We start from the raw sequence: 24741 nt of genomic DNA on the forward strand, positions 1-24741 counted from the left end.
ATTACATCGACTTGCACTTATTGGAAAGCCTATATATATATTCAGTATGCTCACTATTTATTCTACAGTAAATTGTTTATCTATAAAATAATACTTTAGTAGCCTAACCTTATATAAATAGGCTAGATGACTATTTAAAGAATCTCAAAAATATTGATATATAATAATTATATACTATAGACAAATTATTAATAATACACTTATTTACAAGTTAAAAACGGGATTACTAAGATTTTACTAGAAATAAAATTCGATCGAAATAAGATTCGTCGAAAATGACTGTACTTTGTGATGGTAACTGAAATAGTAATTTTAAAAAGAATATTATATACTATATAGAATTGTTATAGAAGTGAAATGATCGAGTATTCCAAACACAATAACCAAGAATACTTTGGCCAGGAAATTAATAAGTGCAGAGCCGGTAGGGAAGAAAAGACTAGCACAATTGCCACTTGGGACTCTATATAATATAATCACAATTTTAATGATGATAATTTGAAGATACAGATGTGAATGTACTTGAGAGGGCTACCATAATATTAATTTCACATGGTTGAATAAAATTGTCAGAGACTCATTGTGTATAACAAAAAAGGTTTAAATTATATATATTTGATGATGCAGCTCCCTATTCTATCAAATTATCTTGTAATATTTGGGTAAATAAAATGCACAAATTGTAATTTTGAAGTTCATTTTAATAATAGCCCAACAAACTTATAAGCATTTGCAACGACAACAGTTCATCAAGTACAAAATCAGCGTTTAAAATATCAAGTTTTTGTTTGAATTCTTCAACTAGGTATCTGCTTAATTTATTTTATTTTACTTGACTTCAGTGATAACATTTCTTCAATAAAATATGTCACTTAACCTGGTGAGTATAGCACATCGAACTATTTTATGTACAAGAAACCAAATATTTAATATTGGTCTTTAATAATCGAACCATGATGAGGTTTCATTGATTCTTGATAATGACTTGAATTTAATTAATATTTTTCTATATATTTTGAGAATATAAGACCAATAGTGAACAACAGTGAGTTCAGTTAAAAGCCAATTTTCTTCTGTCTAGTTGACATTCGAGTCTTTTAGAAACTTTTACTGACTTCATGTATACGTACACGACTAAACCAGTCACATTATATATAATATAATTTTGTATATTATTTGGCAATTGAATAAAGAATAAAATTTAAGGGACCATAGCCAGGACACAATACGTTTGAAGATTATGGTAAGAATATGTCATAAATCTCTTACGTTAGTACGACTTTAGTATTCTACTTAAAGATTCCTGAAGATATTTCAAATATTTACAATTCTGTAATGACTACAATGTAAAATCACCAGAAGATATATTCAGTTCTAAGAGAAAAGAATATATATGTGCAATTTTCACAAGAGGTAGAAATAATTAAATCAGACAATACACGAGGATGAAGTGAAAAGCGTCAACAGAGTTAAATAATATGTACCCTTACTACTTATAAATTAGGAAATTTATTTTCATACTCAATGTGATCCAAACCTAATTTATCCTTGGAGATAATGCTGATATTATGGAAAAACAATATCAATTGAATTGTAATCAATACATTTCACAGAATTAGCGAAATAACTGAGTTATTTATTTATAATTAACTTTATGAAGAATCTTTATGAAGAATTATAAACATTTATTTTAAATATATGCAGTAACGCGTACAATACGTGTATTTCTTGAAATAATTTTTATTAAAATAAACAGTTATAACATAATTTATGTATTAACAGCGCGTAAATGTGAAAATAAATTTCCGCATTTCACCTGCTTTATATTTTATTAAGTGTGCATTCATTAAAAAACTTGCGTTCTTCCGCTTACATTCTTCTGAATGCGTTTAATCAACGGATAAAACTCCGGAAGTTACTCCGAGTTTTCGTAGCAATTTAATTAATTAAATTAAAAGTTGAGAAACACTATCTTTTACATTGATGTATATCCCCACTGATTAAAGGGAAGCGAAATTGAACCACGTCTTGTTATTCTTGCCAGGTGGTGAAAATTAATTACAAAGATTAAAAAGCAACAGCCGTAAACGTTAAACTAATAGAACTGACGTTAACAAAAATAATACTGTTAAGATAGAAATTATAAAGAGAGACAACTAAATAAAATAAAGTACCTTGTAAGGGTTTTTTTCTATTATTCAGTGTTATTCTTATAATTTTATAACATAGAACATATTATATGATGTATTAACTGGGGAAATATAGACTTTTTCTAGATTTCTAGACTTCAAAGAAATATATAATAAAGCAGGCGAGTGAAGGGGCTCTGAGGTTTCAGGTGCTTGCATATATTTTGATCAGCGATTTCTATTTGTTAGAATTTTGATGTCAACGGAAAATACTTTCAGTTTAACAGTTGATGATTTAAATAACTACAGATGTTTATATACAATGGAAAAAATTCAAACGGAGACAAAATGGCTACTATGGTCTGTTCAAAACAGTAGTGCATGTCGAAAGTTGCAAATTCGTTTTACAGTCTCATAATATTTCCTTCTCATTTTATTCTATTTAAAAAGAGATAGAATGCTCTCTGACAAGTTCGAACATGTAACTGAATAAGCCTGCATAAGTTGTTGTATAATTATGTGTTATATACCGGTAAATGTTGTCCCAAATCGCGGCGGTTTTTATTGAAAATATTTTTTTGCACGTTGCAGCTGCACTGAATATTAGTACGGGACGGGCACTAAAATATCTCAAACAATAAAAAACTATATAACCTTACATTCACCAAAAATAAACCTTACTTATGCAAAACGGGTGACGAATCAAGATCAGCTTGATGTTAGCTCTATCAGAGATCAAATATACGAAATGTATAAAAACAGTAAGTAGTTTTTTCAATCTAAACATAATTTAATACAATTATTTCATAGAAAACTGTTAGTCTGGCAAGTACTTAGTAATTTTTCTGATTTGGGTTCGGTTTACATTAAAGAACAATGGAATTGTTATTCAGTTCAATAATAGTATAAAATTAGAGTATAGAAAAATTGATTATTTTTAATTATTTATTAAATATATTATATGATTCCTCTTAATTACTGAAACATACTGAACGAAAATCAAAGTAGCATTACATGTTTATAATACCAAACATCGTTTTACGGTTTTAAGTTTTACAGAGAAGTTTTGATATATTAAACAAATAACAGGGTCATATTATAATTCTCTAGTCCCTCTAAAAGCTTCTTAGTGGATTAAAATAACATCGGTTTAAAACAGATAAAGAGAACAAGTTACTTGCTTTGTTTTGGCTTTTTAGGTTAAATCAAAAACAACTTTTACCATGACGGAATACGTCAAGACTCATTGTAAAAAACGTATACATTTGCTAGTGAAAACCCACAATACGTTTGTGATTATGTACTTTAAACTTAAATGAAATTCGGTACTGTTGAAGAACAAATCATCTGAATATACTGGATTAGTTGTTGATACTACATACAGTGTAACCTTAATATAACGAATTTCTCGATTTAATGAATATTTCGAAATTCCCTAGAACTGCTAATGCAAAATATACCTTTTATTTAACAAAAACCTGTTTAGTCGCTTCAAAATATAGATAAAATATAGATAACAGTGCCGTTTGTAATTACCGGAAAATTACAATTTCAGGGAAACGTGGCAGAGAAATGAAAAATCATTAAATATGCAGAACAACATCCTACAAATAAAAAACAGATGTCTCTAAAGAGTTCGAAATTCCTACAAGTACATCGGTCACAATTCTAAAGTTTAATGAAAAATTTTCCGAAGAATGTGGTTTGCGTGCAAGCAATAAAACTGTTAAATTATGTGAATACAGGGACGAAGAGTGTTTTGAGATATTTAAAACAGTGTCGAGATAAAATTTGGCAATCTAAGTTCTGTTGTTCAGGAAAAAACCTAACAGTTCTCAGTAGAATTGGGACATGTACAGTTGTGTGCGAACAATCGATGGATTCGTAGTTCTATAAAAGTATTGATAAGGAGATGGAAAAGAAAAGAAGAAAATTCTTATGTTTTTCGATAAATATACTCCACATGGAGACTTCACATTCTACAACAAACATATGTATGATTACTAAAGCTAATTAAGTCAGTGAAGAAATAACCAGAAACTGCTTCAAGAAGGGTGAATTTAAAGTTCCATGTGATGGTGAGAGTGACCAGCCACTCTGTGAACTTGCTATCATCCGGAAGAGAGATTAAGAATAATTTATTATTCAAGAGACTGAGTTCAAACAGTTTGTTATTTTTGATGGTGATTTACTCTGTGGAGGTCTGTAAAGAACTCAGTTATGCCGGTATTGTCGCATCTATGTTAACCGTTGCTAATGAAGAAACGGAAGACGAAAGTAAAATTAATCAACATGAATGTACTATAAAAGATGCTCGTAACGCTCTAGATGCAATAAAATGTATATTTCTCAAAAAGTGTGGTTTAAGTGACGGTCTAGTTAAATCCATCATGGAATTGGATTGTACTTTGGATAATTATAACTGACACCGTTGGTTACATACCACAATTTATGATTTTTTCCTTAATTGACACAAACAAAATGAAGACCAAGCTACCATAATTACAATGTTGATTTTTTTATGTTGATATGCGAATTTTGACCGTTTTCATTAAAATACTTTGTTTTCTTTTATTAGTTGAAATTGTTCGTTTTAACAGGTTAAGCAGATGAGTATCTATGTAATGTTGAGCGTAATAAATAAAGTTTTCTTGCTTTTTTACAGTGAATTGCAGTCCAACTTAACCCCTCTATAGCAAACCTCATTATGATGAATAACTTAATATAACGAGGTATAGATCATTATATCGAGGTTGTACTGTATTTATATAATGCTAGTCACATTAATATATAAATATCTTTTGCTCTTTTTCTTGAAAGGCCATTGGTTTGGTTTGGTATCCCTGAATTTGAGCTATGATCTACGTTAATTTTAAGCGCACCTGTGGATTTCGAATTCGTGAAATATATTTGTTCTTTTCAGAAAACCCGAATTAAAATTAGCTTCTTAAAATTGTTTAAGAACAAAATGCTATTAATTTCTTATAGCCGCATTACAACATACTGGAGTATTAGATACGATTACGTAATGAGCATCTTTCTAGTTCGTTAAAATTTTCTTTAACTTTAAGGCGCTCTGCTAACTTAAACTTAACTACGGCTAGACCTGTGTTAATATTTTAAAGGCTGACTTCAGCAATTCTATACATTTTCTAGTTTTCGACGAAATATACAATGGATTAAAAGCTGGAGAGAAAGTACGGACATTTTGACAATAGATCAAAATGTACGTTCTGGTGCTATTGCAGATTTCTAAAAAACATGCCAAAAATGTTATAATATAATGACGTCAGACATTACAAGCGATTTGATTTCAGTGACCTTTTAAAAAAATTCACCAGAAGCTCAAAAGCCACAAATTAAAACACTGATATCAGTGCATAAGTGATTTCCAATCCTTCATAAATCTGTGACAGCACAGAAATTAGATGACAAGTTGCGAGCTCATGCTCTAGTCTATTCAAAGTTTATTTGTATATGCGTCATCAATATGTTTAATGTATTGGACGCTGCAATTTGTAAAATCGTTTTAGAATCAGACAATATATTCCTGTCTAATTAGTTGGAATACGTAAAGTAGTGAGCCTGTCAAATTTGCCCGATTGTCAGACATACTCAAAATTATTCAAAATATTTGTTATAATTACTAAGGGTTATAAACAGGTAAATGTTATTTTAGCGCTTTGATTATTTTGATAAATTTTAAATCGCTCCGTAATATATCATATCACTTTGTTTGAAAATGCCGAAAACAATAGATATTCAGGGTCACAAATTGCAGCTTTAATAAGTTATTTCGAAAAGGAACGAGATAATGAAGGCTCCCTTTTGCCCGTAAATTCCGTTAGAGAGGTAATTATTGATGATATTAAATATTATAAGTTGCTGCAATTTTAATGAAAATGTTTTTTAGCGTGTTGCTTAGATTTGATTAGGTTTTGTTGATCATAATATTTATTAATAATTAATTGCAGATATATTGTTATTCATGCAGGTAATAAGAATGGTTTTATTCCTGGTGCAGAATTAGTGCTTTCTTCCAAATCCAAGGGCGACTATTCTGGATAAATGAACCATAACCTGGTTTTGTTATGGTCTGATAATCAATTGTTAAAAAACCTGGAGGAACCATCAGTTATTATTTTGGACAGTGCACCATATCATAGTACACTGGTGGAAGAAATCCCAACAGTACTATCAACAAAGGATGCAATGAAGGAATTACTCTCAAAATATGAATTGGGTTTTGAAGAGATTATGATAAAAACTGAATTATTTCAAATTGTTACTAGGTAAATATAAATGAAATAGTTCATTGCGTTTTTTGAAATTTACTTTTTTTAGCAATAAGCCCGAACAAAGATATACAGTAAATCAGATGGCAGAAAAATATGGTCAAATAATATTATGATTTCCTCCCTATCACTGTATATTCAATCCAATCGAGTTAATATGAGGGGTAGTACTGGTCGAGAAGGATATTCCATCAAAAACTGTTTGGATATGTGGAAGGAAGCCTTGTTGACCATAATGCCTTCGGTTTGGATGAATTTGATAAAATATACAGAGGAAGTAATTGAGAAATGGTGGATTGTCAACATGTTTTAGACAGATTGGAAATTAACAGTTTAGTGATTGACTTAGACGGTGATTCGGAAGGTGAAAGTGACTAAAGGAAACTTTCAGGATATGTGATAACGTTGTGCAATGCTGGAAATTCCTGAGATAGGATGATAAGAGTGGAAACAACTAGAGATATGCATATATTTAATAGAATATAACTGTAGAAAATAGTATTGTAGGGTGTGAAAGATTTGTGAGCACACACATGATTTTAATTGTTCGGAATTAAACATGTGCATTAGATTACAATATATGAAGAGAGAATGAATACTGACTGTTTTTCAGATATGGTAAATGTATTAGGCAGATTTCAGTGATTAATTTTATCAAGAATGGTGTACACAGCTAGCAGCAGAAAAAATAACATATATAGTGATATCAACATGATACTGACTTGACAAGTAAACACACAATGGAAGGAAACAAGAACTAAACGTAAAAATGCTCAATAAAAAAGCCAAACTGAACTAAAACTCAGATTTTATGCGGCAACATACAAATAAACTTTGAATAGACTCTATGTTGGATTTTGATCAACATCAAGAGCTTGAACTTCCTGAAGATAACATTGATAGTGAGTGCTACTAGAGTAAATTGTTTTGTTTTAAAAGCACTACGTGATAGTACTTGCTTCGAAACATAAAAATTGTGATGCCCTTATTGTGACTGTTTATACCGTAGTTTTCGAACGTATAGGTTGAGCGAACATTTAAGACCATTACAAATGTATAAATAGGGAATCATAATCAATTAAATACAAATACTTTACTGACTTTAATGGCACAAGGAGTTGTGCGACGGTCTCAAGTTTAACCTATCAAGAAAAATGATTGCAAAAACACACGGAAAAAGGTGTAACGTTATAATTCCTTATATCCCGTTTTATTGCATATTATGGAAATAAAAAAAATATTTAAATAGATGAAACTTGTTTCTTAATATAATTTTAAGGGAAATTTGGGGAAATCCGCATATTTTTCTCCCCAATTTGGGAGATTTGACTTAGATTATTGGGGAATTTGATAAACTGGTATTGGAAATCCTATTTATAATGTAACGTGTAGAGGATAGACTTTCAACAGTTATTATAATGGAACAACAAAACAAGGTCACTTATTGGGGTTAAAGACCAAATGATTCTCAGAACTAAGTTAATGTCTATATTTGTGTTTATGTAAAATGTAATTATAAAAATATGTGCATTTATGTCCAAGAGAACGTTTATATCGATGAAATAAACATTGTCGGTAAATACTATAAGAAAGACCCAGATAAGTGTTTGTTTGCACGGGAGAGAGCGATAATTGATCGAGGCTTAATATCGAATCGATAAAAATACTGTACGTGATAACGCAAAATTCATAATAAACAGACAGAAAAAGCTCTCTATTTTTTATTTTTATTATTAAAATTATTAAAAGCTCTTCATTTTTTACTAATTATAAATACATTACAGTGAACCGAATTTTTACAGATATTTATTATATTATAACATTTTATAATTATCCTTAAAAACCTCAAATTTCAAAGGCACGTATAATGTTTTCAAATATTTTTTATGTAAATTGATAAATGTTTAATATTATTGCTAAACTGATATGACGAATAATCGGAAATAGTTCAATGTAAGAGCCATTCAGTCTGCTTTTTAAGCACTAACCATATCGTAGGCAACTGTTCCTATGGTGTAATGGCTAGAAGTTTAAGCACTCATGCCGAGGTCGAGGGTTTGATTCCCAAAGGTGCAGCAAGTTTTTTATTCTAGTTTGATTGGAACATTTGTAAAATCACTTGGACTAGGTAGCGAAACCCAGGGCCTGAAACGTTTTCAATCATTGTTTCTTTATTCCTATTTTTCCTCATACGGGTACTCTTACTTGCCTATCCATTCTAATACATAAAAAAATAACTGCGTAATTTATCGAGTAAATAAATCTAATTCTAAAAAGAGAAAAAATACTGACTTCAAACTGATCAGTTGGTAGTAGTTAAAATAATATTGTAAATAGATAAGTAGGTTTAGGTGGCATAAAGCTAAATTGTGTGTATACGATAGAATATAAAATACGTGTAGTAGATAGGTTAAATAAGTTTTTTTTTTGTTTTTATTTAGCTATTACAACGATTAATGTGTACATATTTTATTTTAAAACGTTTTTTTAAGAAGTTAAGTTTAAGTTTCGGTAAATCTAAGTCGGTTCAATTTTTTGTTAAAAATATTTTATTAAAGCTTTTTTATATTCATTTGCTTTCATAATATCGTTTCCATCGATAATTTTGATTTCCTTTATTTTTATAATCAATGTAATGAAATGAATTATATTATTTAATCATTTATAATTTATGAAACAATTATTATGTATATATATATATATATATATATATATATATATATATATATATATATAATATATTCTTAATAAAAATATATAATATAAATATTTCACTACTACTACTACCCCTACTATTACTGAGTACAATTGATACTACCGTGGACATCAGCATAATCTCACACTGAAACGAAATATTCAATAAAAAAAAATCGTAACTGTCCTATCAATTGAACAGCATTATTGTTAAACACAATAATCTTTGAATATATTAACGTATTCTAGCCTAGAAATGGACAAAAAGTTACTTTTTTCATCTTTTCAAAGCTTAAAATATATAAATAATGAATCTCTGAATTCGCTGATGTGGACCTTAGCATCTATACATTATATGCTAGGACTCACACGCTATGAAGTTACAATTTCTTTTATAAGAGATTCATTCATTCATTATTTTTTTCAAGGAAATATATTTTTATTTCTAGACCAAAATGTAAATACTTCAATATAATTTAATTATCATGATTAATCATTTGATTAGTCGCAGTTAAGAATATTTAGTCATCCTCTAAATAGAAAATGGAGAATGACAATAATCTGAAGAATCATTAAAATTTTTGTTCTTCGCATGTGATGTACATTTTATGAAAAAAGTAAGTGAACTTCAATATAGCTCCTAAGCAATATCATCTTCCCCAATCCATCCTTGTAACATATACTATGAATCATTAAATCATACCTAGTGTATACTTCCCAACCAATATGGAAGCTGTTGGTGCGGTTGGTTGCATTTTACACTAAATTTTGTCATAGTTGGCGGTCGGGCACAAATGTTCTCAGACTATGTTAGTCTCCTATTTTTTAGATTGATATATTTTCCATCCAAAAGGTCAATTTTTCCACAAATGTCTGTGAGGAAGCAGTTTGTTTTCGTCAAACATGTTCAAACCATAGTAATTTGCGTCTCTAAAAATTTGTTTTTCAGTTGTGCGTGAATGGCATCATTTCTAATACGATCTTGGCGAGAAACATGTAGCATTTGCCTTAGACACAGGATTTGAAAGACTTCAAACTTATAGATGTCAGACCACAACAGCGTCCAAGCCTCGCAACCACAGAGAAGGGCTGGCAAGATAAGCGTTAGGCAGACGCGAATTTAAGTCATATTTGTAATATTTCCTCTTTTACATACGCACCATATTATATAAGCAAAAGCTATTGTCGCTTGATCGATTCTTGTGACTTTCCTTTTTCTCTTTATTACTGTACCCTGCAACCATCTTTTTCCTGTATCATTAATCCTAAGTACTCCAGCACTTGCTCTAACTTGATTCCGTTGACATTTACAATAGCAGGCTGTCCGTCAGTTGTAAATACTTCGTTCCTTTCTTCATTAATTCTCAAACCATACAGCTTCGCACTGCTATATCATGAAGAATATTAAAAGCCTCAACGTTTATTTCATCGAGTTTGTAGTATTATATTAAACGCCATGTCTGGATTTAAAACGTTTCGCATTATTGCATTATGCCATTATGTTAAGAAGCCGACATTTCCTTGGCAGACACTGACATGGGCCTCAAATGGATTTGAAAAATCATTTCGCACTCGCATACAGCCAATTAGAGCTATCGTAAGGCGCTTGAAAAGATCTGCCCAAAGTGTGGATCAGTGTATACAGTAGAAAGCAAAGCGAAAATCAATATTTCCCCAATAGGTGGCGTGGCGCAAAAATCTGGATTAGGTCTTTGAAATCTAATTTACATGATATTCAACCATACCTTCCCAACACCAGATAGGAGGTTTATACCTTGATATTTCTTACACAATTGGTACCATATTCAAGCAAGCCTATCAAAAATAACACAGTTTTGTCAACGAGTAATTCAATAGTTTTTCAAAACTCAAACATTTTTCATACGTATATTCTACATGTTTCTTTCAGAGAAATGGATTAATAATGATGCTAATTTAACGATTTTATTAAAATTTGTTTACAATGATAACTTGTGATTGGGGTATTATCGTAATTAAAAACACATTTAAAATTTTACTTTTCTGGCCTTTATGGAATAATTTGCTACTCACTCATCATTTCTTTCAGTTTAGCGGTGCTAACTTCAGTTAAAAATGTTGATGGCTAATCAGAGCGAGACCCACCTCGGTTCCCAAAGTTCTTTCATCAAGTTCCTTTCAACATTTTTAAACCCAATTTTTTCACGTGTTCAATATTAAGTTAAAATATTCACTTATAGTTAACACTCTCGAAATTATGACCTGGAATTCAAATCGATTGTTCATCCAAAAAAGCAAGAACTTAAGCAATATTTTATCAAACAATTCTTTATTTAATTCAGACGATATAAAACATAATATACAAATCACCCAAAAAACGCAGCAAACGGGAGCTGGGCCAGAGAAAATCAATAGAAGGCTACAAGATTTGCATACAATCTTGAGAAAAGGTTGAAATCTCATACAGTAGATGACGTTAAATCATTACCCTGCTGTTGTTGCTACATTTGCAGATGATACTGTAATCTTTGCCATTGAAGATAACAACAGTGAAACAACTGAAATGTTACAAGCAGCTATTGCCGAAATACAATGCAGGATAGAAAAATGGCGAGCAGAAATGAAAATAAATCAGTGCTAATTATTTTACCAGAAAAAGAATCAGGTACTAAGTACTATCACGGTTTGCAACCAGTGTGGATTTATGGGGTTTTACTCTGGGCTATAAGCCAAAGCAATAGAAATATCATACAAATGTTCCAAAACATGGTATGCGATATATTGTTGGTGCTTCATGTTACATTCGACATCTGCTTAAATACCTAAAAGTAGAAACTGTCGAAAACGTTATCAAGAACTATGCCCAAAGATAGGAACAGAGGCTCTATCAATACATCAATGTCGAGGTTCTCTATCCCCTAGATAATGATGGCTTAGTCAGAAAATTAAAGAGAAACTATTTGATCTAATTCAGTGAAGTTATAACTAAAATTCAGTGCACATTAAAAATAGTGATTTATGTGTTAAGTGTCTAGCGTAGAATAAGTACTTGTAATTTTAAACCGTAGTTAATTAGGATAAAAACAAATAATTTATTAGTGTTAAGACAGTAGTCAGTAGTATAGTAGTCAGTAGTCCAGTAGACAGTAGTAGTTAAATATAAGTAAGTAAATAAAGTAAGTAAAAATAGTCTTAAAGATAATATATAAAATAAGTTTGTTCTAAATTTTATATAAATTTAGGTCAGAAGGAATTATTTAAGGCTCTCTTTATGACCCTCCCTTGTTTTTTGTTTTAAGCCTACTTTTTTAAATAGATAAATTTTATTTTATATTTGGAAAACAAAGGCGAAAATTTACTTTTGAGCCGAGTTCATAAATTTTTTGAAAGGCAAATTGTATGTTCGGTCAATATACTTATCATCGATGGAAAATATTACCATCAATTTTTGAGGCTCAGTAATTAATTTTTTTTTATTTACGAACAACAGAAAAAATTAAAAGGTTTTTTTACGAAATATAGAAGTATTGACAAAAATCGAACTATTTTATTTTTAGAATTTTCATCTTATTAATGTGTTGAATAAAACGCCGATAGAACGCCACAATTAATTATATACTGGATGTTGAATGGTTAAGGGTAATGTTTACGAAGCTCACGGATCGCTATCAACATAGCCATGCATCAATAGCGGATAATGATATATTCGCTAAGACTAAGAAAAAATCATTTGAGTGTAATTTTAAAAAGAACTAGAACACTATTGATGAGGAGTTTGGTTACCAAAACCATGGTTCTGAATCTAGGGCCATGAAGCTCTTGTACTAACATCAATAATGCAAGAGAAATGATATTCATAGATTACTTCCAATCTGACAAAATAGTACATTTCCTTTGTTATTGTAAACCAATAGGATATAAAAATTAGCCGAAAGAGACCAGTTTTATAAATTAAAAAAATTTATAATGCGTATAAGTACACATCTCAAAAAATCATAGGTAAAGTCGAATACCTTATTAAAATACGAGTTGTTTTGTACACATTCAGTTCATTTCATTTATTTTTTGGACATGTAATAACTGCTTCCGAATAGAGAAACCTGATAATGATCATCACCTGTAATTTCCGTAAATTCTTGTTCCATTTTCTTAAACTTCTTGAATACCCTAGTAATTATGTAAATTCAAATGTATGAAATAACTGTATAAATGTAATAAATAGACAAACCACACGTAAACCGATACTACAAGAATGTAACTTGACTTATCACATAGATGACAGTGGATTAGTAGCTACGGTGAAAGGATAATGTGAAGAAGAAGAGAGAATAATTGGATATTAGATTTAGATGAATATATTGGCTATCTGGAGGAAATTCTGATCTGTCAACATACAATTAAATACATTTGTATAAACATATTGTTAAGGTTATTATATATAATAAATAAACGTGGTATCCAGTTATTGTATTGAGAATAGTTCATCGGGTTCATAACAAAATATTAAGAAGTACTATTGGCGCGCTATGGTACTTTAGGAGAACCGATATCCGTAGAGACTTGGAAGAAAACATTATTAACTATTAGAAAATTTGCCAAGAGTCATGAATAGATATTTTTAGCTTCTCTATAGGGCCAAGCTCTTAGAGCTGGTGTAGTGTGGTGCTTAGTGTAAAAGCAGAGCATGTAGAGCAAAGTACTAGTGTGCCTGTTAATATGAGTGTAGACAAGTTATTGAAACATGTAGAGATTGTAATGTTTGTTAGATTATACAAATGTAAATTTGCAACAAATTACTAATTGTAAAAATTCAACTATTTGTAATATTGCTGTAAATGCTGTAAATTATTTAATAAAAATTGTGACTTATCATGATATATTCTTGATAATTAGATATACTAGCATTCAATATTGCACTAACATGCGGCTGTAAAATATTAGGTGATTTTTGAGTATTAAAACCTGTTTTTGATACTAAAGATTTGTGATCTACGATTCGTTTTCTTTTTATTTTATGCGTATTAAAAATAAATTGTTTTTGTCTTCGTTTTGTCACCTTGTTGAAATAAATTGTGGTGTGTTGTGTAAACAAATATTTTTCTCGGCGGTCGACACTCTAGTCCCCAAAGCTTAATATTTAAAGTGTAAAATTTGGAAGAATTAAATATAGATATCAACATAGTGTAAGTTCTTGAAAAAAGTGTATCTGCTTTAATGGTTTTAGTTTGAGTTTGATATGAATTGCATTTACATTTCGAAGATGAAAATATTTATTTACATTCTAAATAGTGTCCCTAATTTTGTTTCTCTGTATTATTAATATAATTCGGAAATTATTTGGTATAATGCTATATATATTTGATGTGTATATTTGTACATTTAGTTACTGAGTAACGTTCAATTCACGTTTAAGGGAGTAATATCGGAACCCTTCGAATTACAACAGAAGTGAGGCTTAGCATTACTTTTCATTTTCATCTTACATACGTAATCTAAGAGTGGCACAAAGTAAAGTCGGGCATTAAAATTGATTAACCCATTAAATAACCCAAATAGCTCAAATCAAATAGAAATTCTAAAAGAAACAATAGGAAAATTATGTCTTCAAATTTTATTTGAGAAAACATTGTTTATGACTGACAATAAACTAGCGTCGATATTTTTAGAAACTAAATATGGCAAAATGTTTCTCATTTCAAATATTTGAGCGAAACTATTCAAGAAACTGGACTGGTAAGGATCGCTAATATGATTCACTGTTAAAAAATGGATACAGCTTTTAGATTTACAAAAGACATCTACAACAGTGTATCTCTAAATATGCAAAACTGAGACATTTATACAACACTGTGATTAAGTCGGCATTTCTTTACGAAGCTGTAGTTCTCATTTTGAACATAAAAAGTGATTGCACTAATCCAAAAGAAATAAACAAAAAATATTAGTAACATTTCAGGCCTAAAACCATCTGACATACAGGTTAAGGGCAAATAAGGAAGAGGAAAAGTTTACCAATATATATTTTAGAATATATATATTCAGTGTACACTTTAAGAACTAACTCAAAAATGCAGAATGTAAGTTATTTTGAACATGTCTACGACAACGACTACTCTCGTAAAGTCGATCTTTTTCATAGACATAACGATGAATGAATGATAGAGAAATGAATAGAAAGACAATAGATTTGTGATTAAAATATATTTTTTAAACGTATCATAAATTTGAATTAAGTGGGATTATATTTTTCTTTCGAATTATGACCGGTAATAAGAAATACATTTATGCTGATACACATAACTTTAAATATTATATTGGAGAATTCCGAATAAGAGAAAATACTTGTTTTTCTACGTGCCGCTAAATTGGTTAAATATATTGGAGGAGGTTCAACTGCTCTAAACTACTTTTCTGACCAGAAAATATTGTCGATGAGTTCTAAAACCGATCAAGGTTTTTAACACGATGTATACATATAGTCTATTCAAAATAGCAGTGAACTCAAGTCATCTCAATTTAAAACATCAATATTTCACAATGTTGCCGAATTTAACTTTGACTTTCAGTTTATTTTAGCTTCTATATATTACATTTCACAGTATTTGATGATTTCACGGATAATTATTGATGTTCCTCCATGTGCCTTATCATCTGAGTGTGATACAGACTTTGTGTATTTCGGAAACCGTAAATAATTTCTATCCGTGAAATGTGTTTCGGATACCATCATGATATCAATATTTTGTTCATATAAAAACATTTTAAGCTCCCTGGCATGTTGCTGGAGTCCATTAGCATTCCAGACGGCTAATTTGTATTTGCTGTAGTGGTTATCAGTCATTAGGCTAGCTTAATAACGACGACGGTGAGTAAATTCATCGTTGTACTCATTTGGTCCATAAGTTTTCCCATTATTTCCTCTAATTTACTAATAGTACTTATAGGTTCAGTAGTGATTGGCGTTGTCTGCATATTAGGTTGGGTCTGACTCTTGGTTACTGCGTGTGCGTATGAGATATGAGGATGTTGTATTGGTGCTTTAGGTGAGTTAGACGGTATGGGCTGTTTTGATGGCTGTAAGTTTCTTTTTTCTCTCAGTGCTGGATACAGTTTTCGTTGAAATGCTTTATGGACTAGGCATGCTCTATAATTTGCAGGATGCTCACCGTTACAGTTGACGCTTTTTACTTTGTCGTCACGTGTTTTAGGTGTGCAATTATATACAATTAATTGCAAATGCAATTATATTAGTATGCACGCGACCACGTGCTTTCCTGCACATTTCACGCATCTATACAACTTGCGACAGCATGTTTTGGTATGCCCATATGCTTGGCATCTGGCGTATTGTGGTATGATTCTTTTTGTTTGGTGGCTCACATTTAATGACATTGTGGTCGAAATACTTAATCTCGTAAACATGTTTATTATTTTCTTTTGGCTTCAGATCAATATAAAACATTGGCAGTGGCTCCTTTGTTGCACGACGTTTTATGTTATGTATATTTACAACTTCGTGGCCTTGTTCAGCTAGGGCTGTTTTAATTGTGTTTGTATCCGTTGCGTGATGTAGTCCTTTTATGACAAATTTAAAAGTTTTTTCGGATTTTGGCCGAAAAGTATGATAATGCGTGTTTCTATTGTGCAACTATTTTATTAGTATTTTGAAATGTCCAAGGTCAAACATTTGAATCTTTATTGTTTGAGATCCGCTTGTTTTTATTGTGTGTAATTATTACATATTGTCTTGAGCAAGTCATGCAGATGTTTAATAATACCTACCTTATATACTGTTATTGGGGGTGGTTTGGGAATTGCTGTCTCTTCTGTCAGAGCACTGAAACTGTTGTATGTTGGGAGGGGATTTTGAAGCCAATGGTCGCTGATTTTCGTCTGTTTTCGGACTAATTGTTCTTCGGGACTTCTTGAGCGTTTTTTGTTTGTAACCGTGTTCCATTCGTGCATTTGAGGTGTTTCAGTTATTAGCAGTTGATTGTTATTTCGAATAACGGGTGATTCAATTGATAAATCGACAGAAAGATGTTGTGGATTAGCCATTACGTATTGAAATTACATTACAGATCACTTAATAGTTATTAAATGTTTAATTTAATTTTTTTCTTACGTGCGTCATATTTTGCTCGCTCGAAACGATTTTACCGTTGCGAAAATAAAAAAAGAAAATTCCCAGAACGTAGAGTCTTGCTTATAAAAAATACATTTTAAATCTCACGTTCAATAGTGCACCTTTTAAATCACGTTCTCACCCTAAAATGGTTGAGACTAGGTTTACACTTTTTATGACCGGCACTTTTATAATACTTACAGTAACACAGATGTTTTTTTTTACAACAGAGCGTTCTGAAAGGCACGTCTGCATTCCGCGGTGGTTTGAACAGAACTAACTATTTGATCCATACCCATCTGAAATACCCGCAATAGAAGATAATGACATAATTGATAGACAACTTTCTTAACACTCCGTTTCAAATCGATCTACCACATAAGACATTTATTGCTAAGGAAGTAAAACAAACAATACTTAAAGAAATCAATGGTGCAATCAAAAGCTCCTGGTTTTAACCTGATTACTGGAAGAATTTTGAAAGAGCTCTCAGGAAAGTGCATCAAATTAATAACATTCATATTTAATGACATGCTAAGACTTAATTATTTTCCTAGCACTTGGGAAGTGGCTCAAATCATTATGATTCTTAATCCTGGGAAAAAATTAGAAGACTCTTATCGTCCTATAAGCCTGTTACCTGTCATCTCAAAACTTTTCGAAAAACGATAGAAACGATTTCTCGATATTTCTCAGGCCTTCGACAAAGTGTGGCATACTGGACTGCTCCTTAAATTGAAAAAGCTTTTGCTCCACACGCACTTTCAATTGCTGAAATCGTACATCCAGACAGACATTTTATTGTCAAACGAGGTGATGAATACACTGACCTACAGCCCATATATTCGGGTGTTCCGTAGGGCAGTGTTCTCGGTCCATTGTTATATCTTATGTATATAGCTGACCTACTGACCTCACGAAACACTACTGTTGTCGCATATGCTGACAATACAGCGGTTTCATCATCACACGAGGGTCCAATATCAGCCACAAAAAAACTCCAACTTCATCTTAACAAAGTCGAATTGTGGTTGAAAACGTGGCGTATCAAAGCAAATGAGAAAAAATATACCCATATGACATACACCCTTTGCAGAAGAACACGTCCCTCAGTAGAAATGAATCATCATGAACTTCCGCAAGTAGACAGCGTTAAATATCTGGGAAAACTGTTTTTTACCTATAAAATAAACAAGATAAAATGATGTAAAATCTTTGGAAGAGATTACAAAATTAAGTGTTTATTTGTACATACAAGAATGATAATTGATCGAGCTTCAAAACTGAATTAATAAAATACCTGTACGTGATAACGAATAATCCATAATAAATAAGGGATGAAAAAATTGAGACATCTTGTTCCCCGGGAGATTTTAAAATATCCCTACCTTTTTTCATTCGGTTTTTTATTGGTTCAGAATAAATTAACGTGGTTTATTCAAAGTGATCGAATTACGACGTTTATCGTATAATAAAATTTTATATGTATGTCAATAGACTATGCCGTTTTTTCAAAAAAAGCAACATATACAAAGAACGCATTTACATAAAATAATTTGTAACTTTTTTATGTAGTCTTAATTCTATTTTGAACTGTAATATTAATATATTGTTTGTTGTTTTTTGAATTTTAAGCATTATATAGAATAAATAAAAAACGCTCGCTAGTTAATGTATCAAAACATGTGTGAATAATGACATACGTTGCTTAATCAATTATTATATAATAGCTTAATCTAGTGATATGCAGAGGAAATGTATCGGATATTCAAAGGATATTTAATATTATAGTTGTTGATTTCATTTGTTTCTAGAAATATTGAAGTAACTTAAATACAGTACTAATTACTAACAAGTAAAGTATAATAATCGAAATATTAATAGGTCTAATTATATACTATTATTTTATGTGGATGTTGTAAAGCAATGTGTACTTGACGACTTTTAGATTGACGAGCCAACACAATGGACGAATTGCGAACGGCAATAAAAAAATTAAGATGTGATAAGACCGCTGGAGTCGGCCAAGTGACGACGGTTAATTACGCTGACGATTAAGGCCGGTGGGTAAACTATTTTACTGGCTTCAACAGTCTCTCATATAAATTTGGCGATCAGAACGACGCACCGTGGAAGAAAGCATTTATTGTTTCTACACTAAAAAGGGTTAAATTCAACATTCTAAAAACTGTCAAGGTATAAGTCTGCTATTAACTGCCGGGAAAGTGTTTTTGAAAATCATACAACTGACACTTGAACCTGACAAATAAAAGCTGAGAAGAGCAGGTGGGTTCTAGACCTAACCGTGGTTGTGTAGATAATATTTTTGCGCTGCGTCAACTAATGGAGTGACGTATTGGATGCGGAAAGTGTTTTTATTGATTTTCGCTCTCCCATCGACTGTATGAGCAACTTTGGAAGCAGAATATGTTCCACTAAAAATTACTGAGCTTCTTCAAGCATGTTATGATGGTCCCATTAATTATATATGGGTGTGAAGTGATATTTCAAGTTTATTTGAGATTCTAGCCGGTGCTCGCTAACAAGATGTCTCTCCACACGATTTTTCAATATAGCAATGAATGAAATTATGCGAAAAGTTTTTAAAAACAAACAATGCGTTCAATATGATGCTACAAACTCCTTGATCAATCTGATATTCGCTGATGATAGCGCTATATTGGCTGGTACTGATGTCAAACTTCTAACATTTTTCATGAATTACGTTCTTGGCACTGTAGATTCATATGCATCATCAACTGACGGATTGCCTGCTATTGTAAATGCAGCTAGAGTAAGTTCATGAGTTCAAATATTTGGTATGAGTAACAGGCAAGAAGAAATTGTCATCTACTGCTGAAATAATAACGAGAATCTTTCAAGCTGCAAGAAGTTTGCTCTTCTAAGATGATGAGTAAAAAAGAGAAGAAGTGTTACAATGAAGACTAATATCCGTCTCTTCAAATGCTTTTATTTATAATCTAAGTATGGCTTCGAGATTTGGACACTGTTAGGTATGACATCTGTAAGACTCAAGTATTTCAAATGCGATGTTTAAAACATAAATATACATCTTTCTTTCTGTTGTTTCTGTTTCACAATTGAGGAATACATTCAGTTACAAAGGGTTGTAGTAGTTTGAATATGTCTGTCAAATGAAAAGTGAGAGGTTTACTCACAGACTTCTGTAGGGAAATCGAGATTTTGTGTAAAAAACTCAAGCGAATAGCCTCCAAAAAAAAGGGATTAATAAAGATCTGAAAATTAGGAGACTAATATTGTTCAGAACGACTGTAGCCGATCGCTAACCTGCAGCACCAACGGCATGGTTTTGGTTTAGAAGTAGATACTCCCCGAGCGCCGGCTATGGATTGATGATGATGATAATGAAAACAATGTGTGCGTTAACTGATATATTTTACCTGCTATTTTGGAATCATATGCTACTCCAACTCCACATATTCCATTATCTCTTGCTGCTGCTACTTCGCCAGCACATCTTGTACCATGGCTAAAAAAGATATAACATTAATATAATAAATACATTGAAATTGTATATTAATAATAGGTGGATATATTTTATGAAGATTACGTATTATTTTCAGGAATTTATAATATATTATTTTGACGCATGGTACAATTTATATGAAATACAGCTGAAAGGTACGAAATGTTGACGTATTTACATATTTGATATTTAAGGTGACTATTCGTGTAAACAGAAAGGTGATGAAGTGATTTAAGGTTACCATGGAGGTGGTCTCCCTCGTTACCACCTCCATACAGATTCTAATTAATTATATTTAAACTACTTTGATCACATACACTTTTTATCAGTTTTATCGAAATTAACACTACAATAGTCTGTTGAGTATGCAATAAAATTAGTATTAAATAAATATATTGTCATATCTGCATGGTGATTCCATACACGACTTAACTCTCAATGATTGTAACTTGTTCGTTTGAAATTTGTTTTGTAAATACCTGCTGAATTTTTGTATCATTTAATAAGTACAGAGCTACATGCTTGTCTGTGGGAGATAGAAAAATGTTGTTATAAGAAGTGACGTAATTAAGTATTTTAATATACATAATTTAAATGAGAAGAAACATTTGAGAAGAAAATAACGTTAAATGAGACAATCATGAAAACATGTTTTAAGGTTTCCTTTTTACTAACAAGGGTTTTTCTGGACTTGACCTACAGTTTAACGTGGGCTCAGAACCACGGTCCTCGGCACTAAGACTACTGACTCGCCGTTGACCAACTTAGAGACTATCCCAGAAGAACATACGGTTTTACCCAGATTGGTTACTGGCGTGACTGTGATTTTTCCTTGTCGGATTTTCCACTGTTGCTTATAAAAGACATTTACAATTAAAATTACAAACATAAAGTACATCCATGCAGGATTCGAATCCGCCGCTATCGGAACAGAAGTAGGACCATTCTGTCGCCTTCACCCTTCGCCAAGGAAGCCGGCAATCATGAAAATTAAAATAAAAGTGGACATATCAATTGTTAAAAGGTATTAAATGGCATAAAACTCGATGGAGTTAATCATTATTACGTTATTACAGCAGGTGTACTGGAAAGCTGTTACAGGTTATTTTTTCGGAAAAAGCTGCATAATTTTCAAGAAAGTGGAAAAATTAATTTATTCAATTTATTTGATTCTATACATCTTGCCCATTTTTCAAGCTATTTATGGATGCCATCCCAAAAAAAATGGTTTGGCCTTTGAGCAAAAACTACTCATGGAACTTCTTTGAAATTTACCATTGATTTACCATTACCACGTCCCATTGATGCGGAAATTTGATAGCCGCATGGAGCAAGGTCTTGAGAGTACGGCGGGTGTCCCATTCAAGCACTTTCAACACTTCTTTGATCGGTTTTGCTTTATGAGACGGCGCCTTATCGTACTGTAAAATTATTTTACAGTATTTTCGGGCCCATTCTGGGTGTTTTACGATCAATGCATGATTTAAATTGTTCACTTGTTGTCAGTGGTTATCACTATTAACTATTTATCACGTTTGAATAGTTTGTAACACAGCACGCCACTCTGGTCTCACCAAACATAGAGTATTGTCTTGCGAACGATTTGGTCTTGGGGTTCATCGGTCAGCTTCGCAAAGTGTTAACCATGATTTTTTGGCTTAGGGATTTCAAAATAGATCCACTTTTCATCACCCGTTGTTATTCTATGCAGAATTGACTTCCGATCATACCTTCGAAGCAACATTTCACAGATGATTTTTCGATTATCCATTTGTCTGTCATTCAATTAATGTGGACCCCATATTTCCGTCTTTGGATCTTCCCCATTGCTCGTAATCGGCCGGTGATCATTTCTTGAGCCACATTTAACATTTCTGCCAATTGTTTATGAGTTGGGTTGGGTGTTCATCCTATAACTCTTGTAAATTCGAATTTTAAAACTTTTTCTGTATACCAGAACGTTCTCTGATTTGCACATCGAAATCACCACTTTTGAACTCTCGAAACCACGCCTCAAATGTTTTTAAGGTTAAAGCAGCAAATCCGGTAATAACTTTCCAGAATACAATATCAATATTAAAAAGTTAGGGTTCTCGAAGGAGGTTATCGAACTTTTGTATCGGGATTTCACCAAACCAAGTCATCAAGTGAATTTTGCGTGTAAAATTGGGGTTGGAGTGTACACATATCCATATATTTTGTTCGCCAATATGTCGATATATCTTTTTTAAAATATATCTATATTTTTCCCCACGGCTGACATTTATAACTGGACCTATTACTTAACGTGAGCTCCGAACCACGGTTGTTGACATAAAGCCTCCTGATTGGTAAATGAATAACTTAGATACCTTCTTAGAAGATATTCGGTTTTGAACCATTAATTGAAAAATGTGAAAATTGAAAATCAAAATTGATTAATTGTTTCAATGAAAAAAATACAATAAATTTTATAGAGTAAAAATTATATATTTAAATTATATATGTTTATATACTATATATGTTTTTATTATATATGTTTGAAATTATACATATGTAAAATACCTTTAAAATAAGGTTTAGCGTGAATGTGAAACATTCTTTACAGATTTAAATTCGAGTGAGGCATAAGTAGGAAGCCGAGTTTTTGTTGTAGTTAATCTCCCTCCTACCATTTCTATTATGCCACCATCTTTGGAAAATGGGCCAATAGATTTTTCTGTCATATCTGGCTAACAGAGACGGAAGTCTACTTATGGAAAAAGCTTTTTTGTGCGAAATTGAATTGCCTGTTGAACTTTCATCAACGGAAAGAACTGGATCAATTTTTGAGGAGCTGTAATTGAATTTTTAATTTTACGAAAAAGCCAGACGAAAAAAGGCTTTTACGGAATTTTTTCAACGGTCCCATTTATTTTTTGTATCGTTGGCCGAATTACTGCGTATTTTGTTGGACACGATCAAAGAAGAGTTCATAATTAAATATTGGATATTGGACGTTGCGTTCCTGTAAAGAACTGGTTAACTAAATTTAGTGCCAAATCGAATATTTATGGAAAACACTAGGACTGCGAATTTATTTTGAAGAATTTACGGTGTAATATATTCTATGTTATCGATAGATATAACTACATTCATGATTTAGTTCTAATGTTATTATGTGTTATTTTGATATAGCCTAGATAAACTATTTTTTGTTAACTTCAAAGGTATTAGATTATGACGGAAGCTTTTTATGATCGTTTTGGCAAATATCGTCATTCAGAAAATCAAATATTATATGCAAAAAGTTTAACTTATTTCTGCTTAATTAAAATTAATGTAGAATAAAATTAAGTTCTGTTTTGTTAAGTTGACTTTGTTAAAGTTGAGCTTGTATAGTTTGAGATGTATAAAATAAAAATAAAATATGTTACTTTTGGTAGAGTTAAATATTATCCTGCCTGCAACTTGAAGACACAATTATAGTGAATGTCAATTTGAAAAACGAAATTCAATGAAATTCATTAAGTTGTGGAAGTCGCAAAAGAAAAACTTTTTATATTATATACGAAGAGATACATAATTATTATATACCAGCTTCTTTATTTGTGCTTGTCAGACCCAAAATTAACTGTACTGGTGAGCTGTGAATTATTCTGAACCTGATCTACAGAACTGCTTCGCAACTGTATGATTTCAAAACCAAATTGGTCCACGAATATATCTTTAGGGTAAATGATGTGGCTCGGTGAATGGAGGTAAAACGAAATGAAACAGTGGTGTTTACATTATGTGACCCTTATTTATTGGCAATATAAAAAAATGTGAAAAATACAAATAATAAAACGGATGGCAGCGGTGTTACCTGGTGACGAGGCTTGGGCAGTCGATGGTGGCACGTCTAAACCAAACGAGGGTTGAGCACTAAATGAATCGAAATACCCTTCAATAATATCCCAGATAAACGTCTCGGGGTTGCCGCCGGCTATTCGTTATCGGGTTCTAGTTGGCGCTGCTGGCTTGTTCTTGGTCTTGGCGCCCGTGTTCAAC

At 31.6% G+C, this 24741-nt stretch overlaps 1 protein-coding gene across 1 annotated transcript in view; it reads right to left on the bottom strand.

Annotated features, from left to right (window-relative positions):
• The window catches only part of amon (prohormone processing protease amontillado), a 198415-nt gene that overhangs the window by 66121 nt on the left and 107553 nt on the right, over positions 1-24741 (bottom strand). Inside the window, exon 6 of the mRNA XM_076403257.1 lies at positions 20645-20733. Coding sequence (XP_076259372.1) covers positions 20645-20733 — 89 coding nt within the window. The remainder of the gene's footprint in view (positions 1-20644; positions 20734-24741) is intronic.

Source organism: Rhynchophorus ferrugineus, unplaced genomic scaffold, assembly GCF_030347505.1.
Source record: "Rhynchophorus ferrugineus isolate W39M unplaced genomic scaffold, kcgeb_rfMv2 rfM4, whole genome shotgun sequence".
NCBI classification, from domain to species: domain Eukaryota; kingdom Metazoa; phylum Arthropoda; class Insecta; order Coleoptera; family Curculionidae; genus Rhynchophorus; species Rhynchophorus ferrugineus.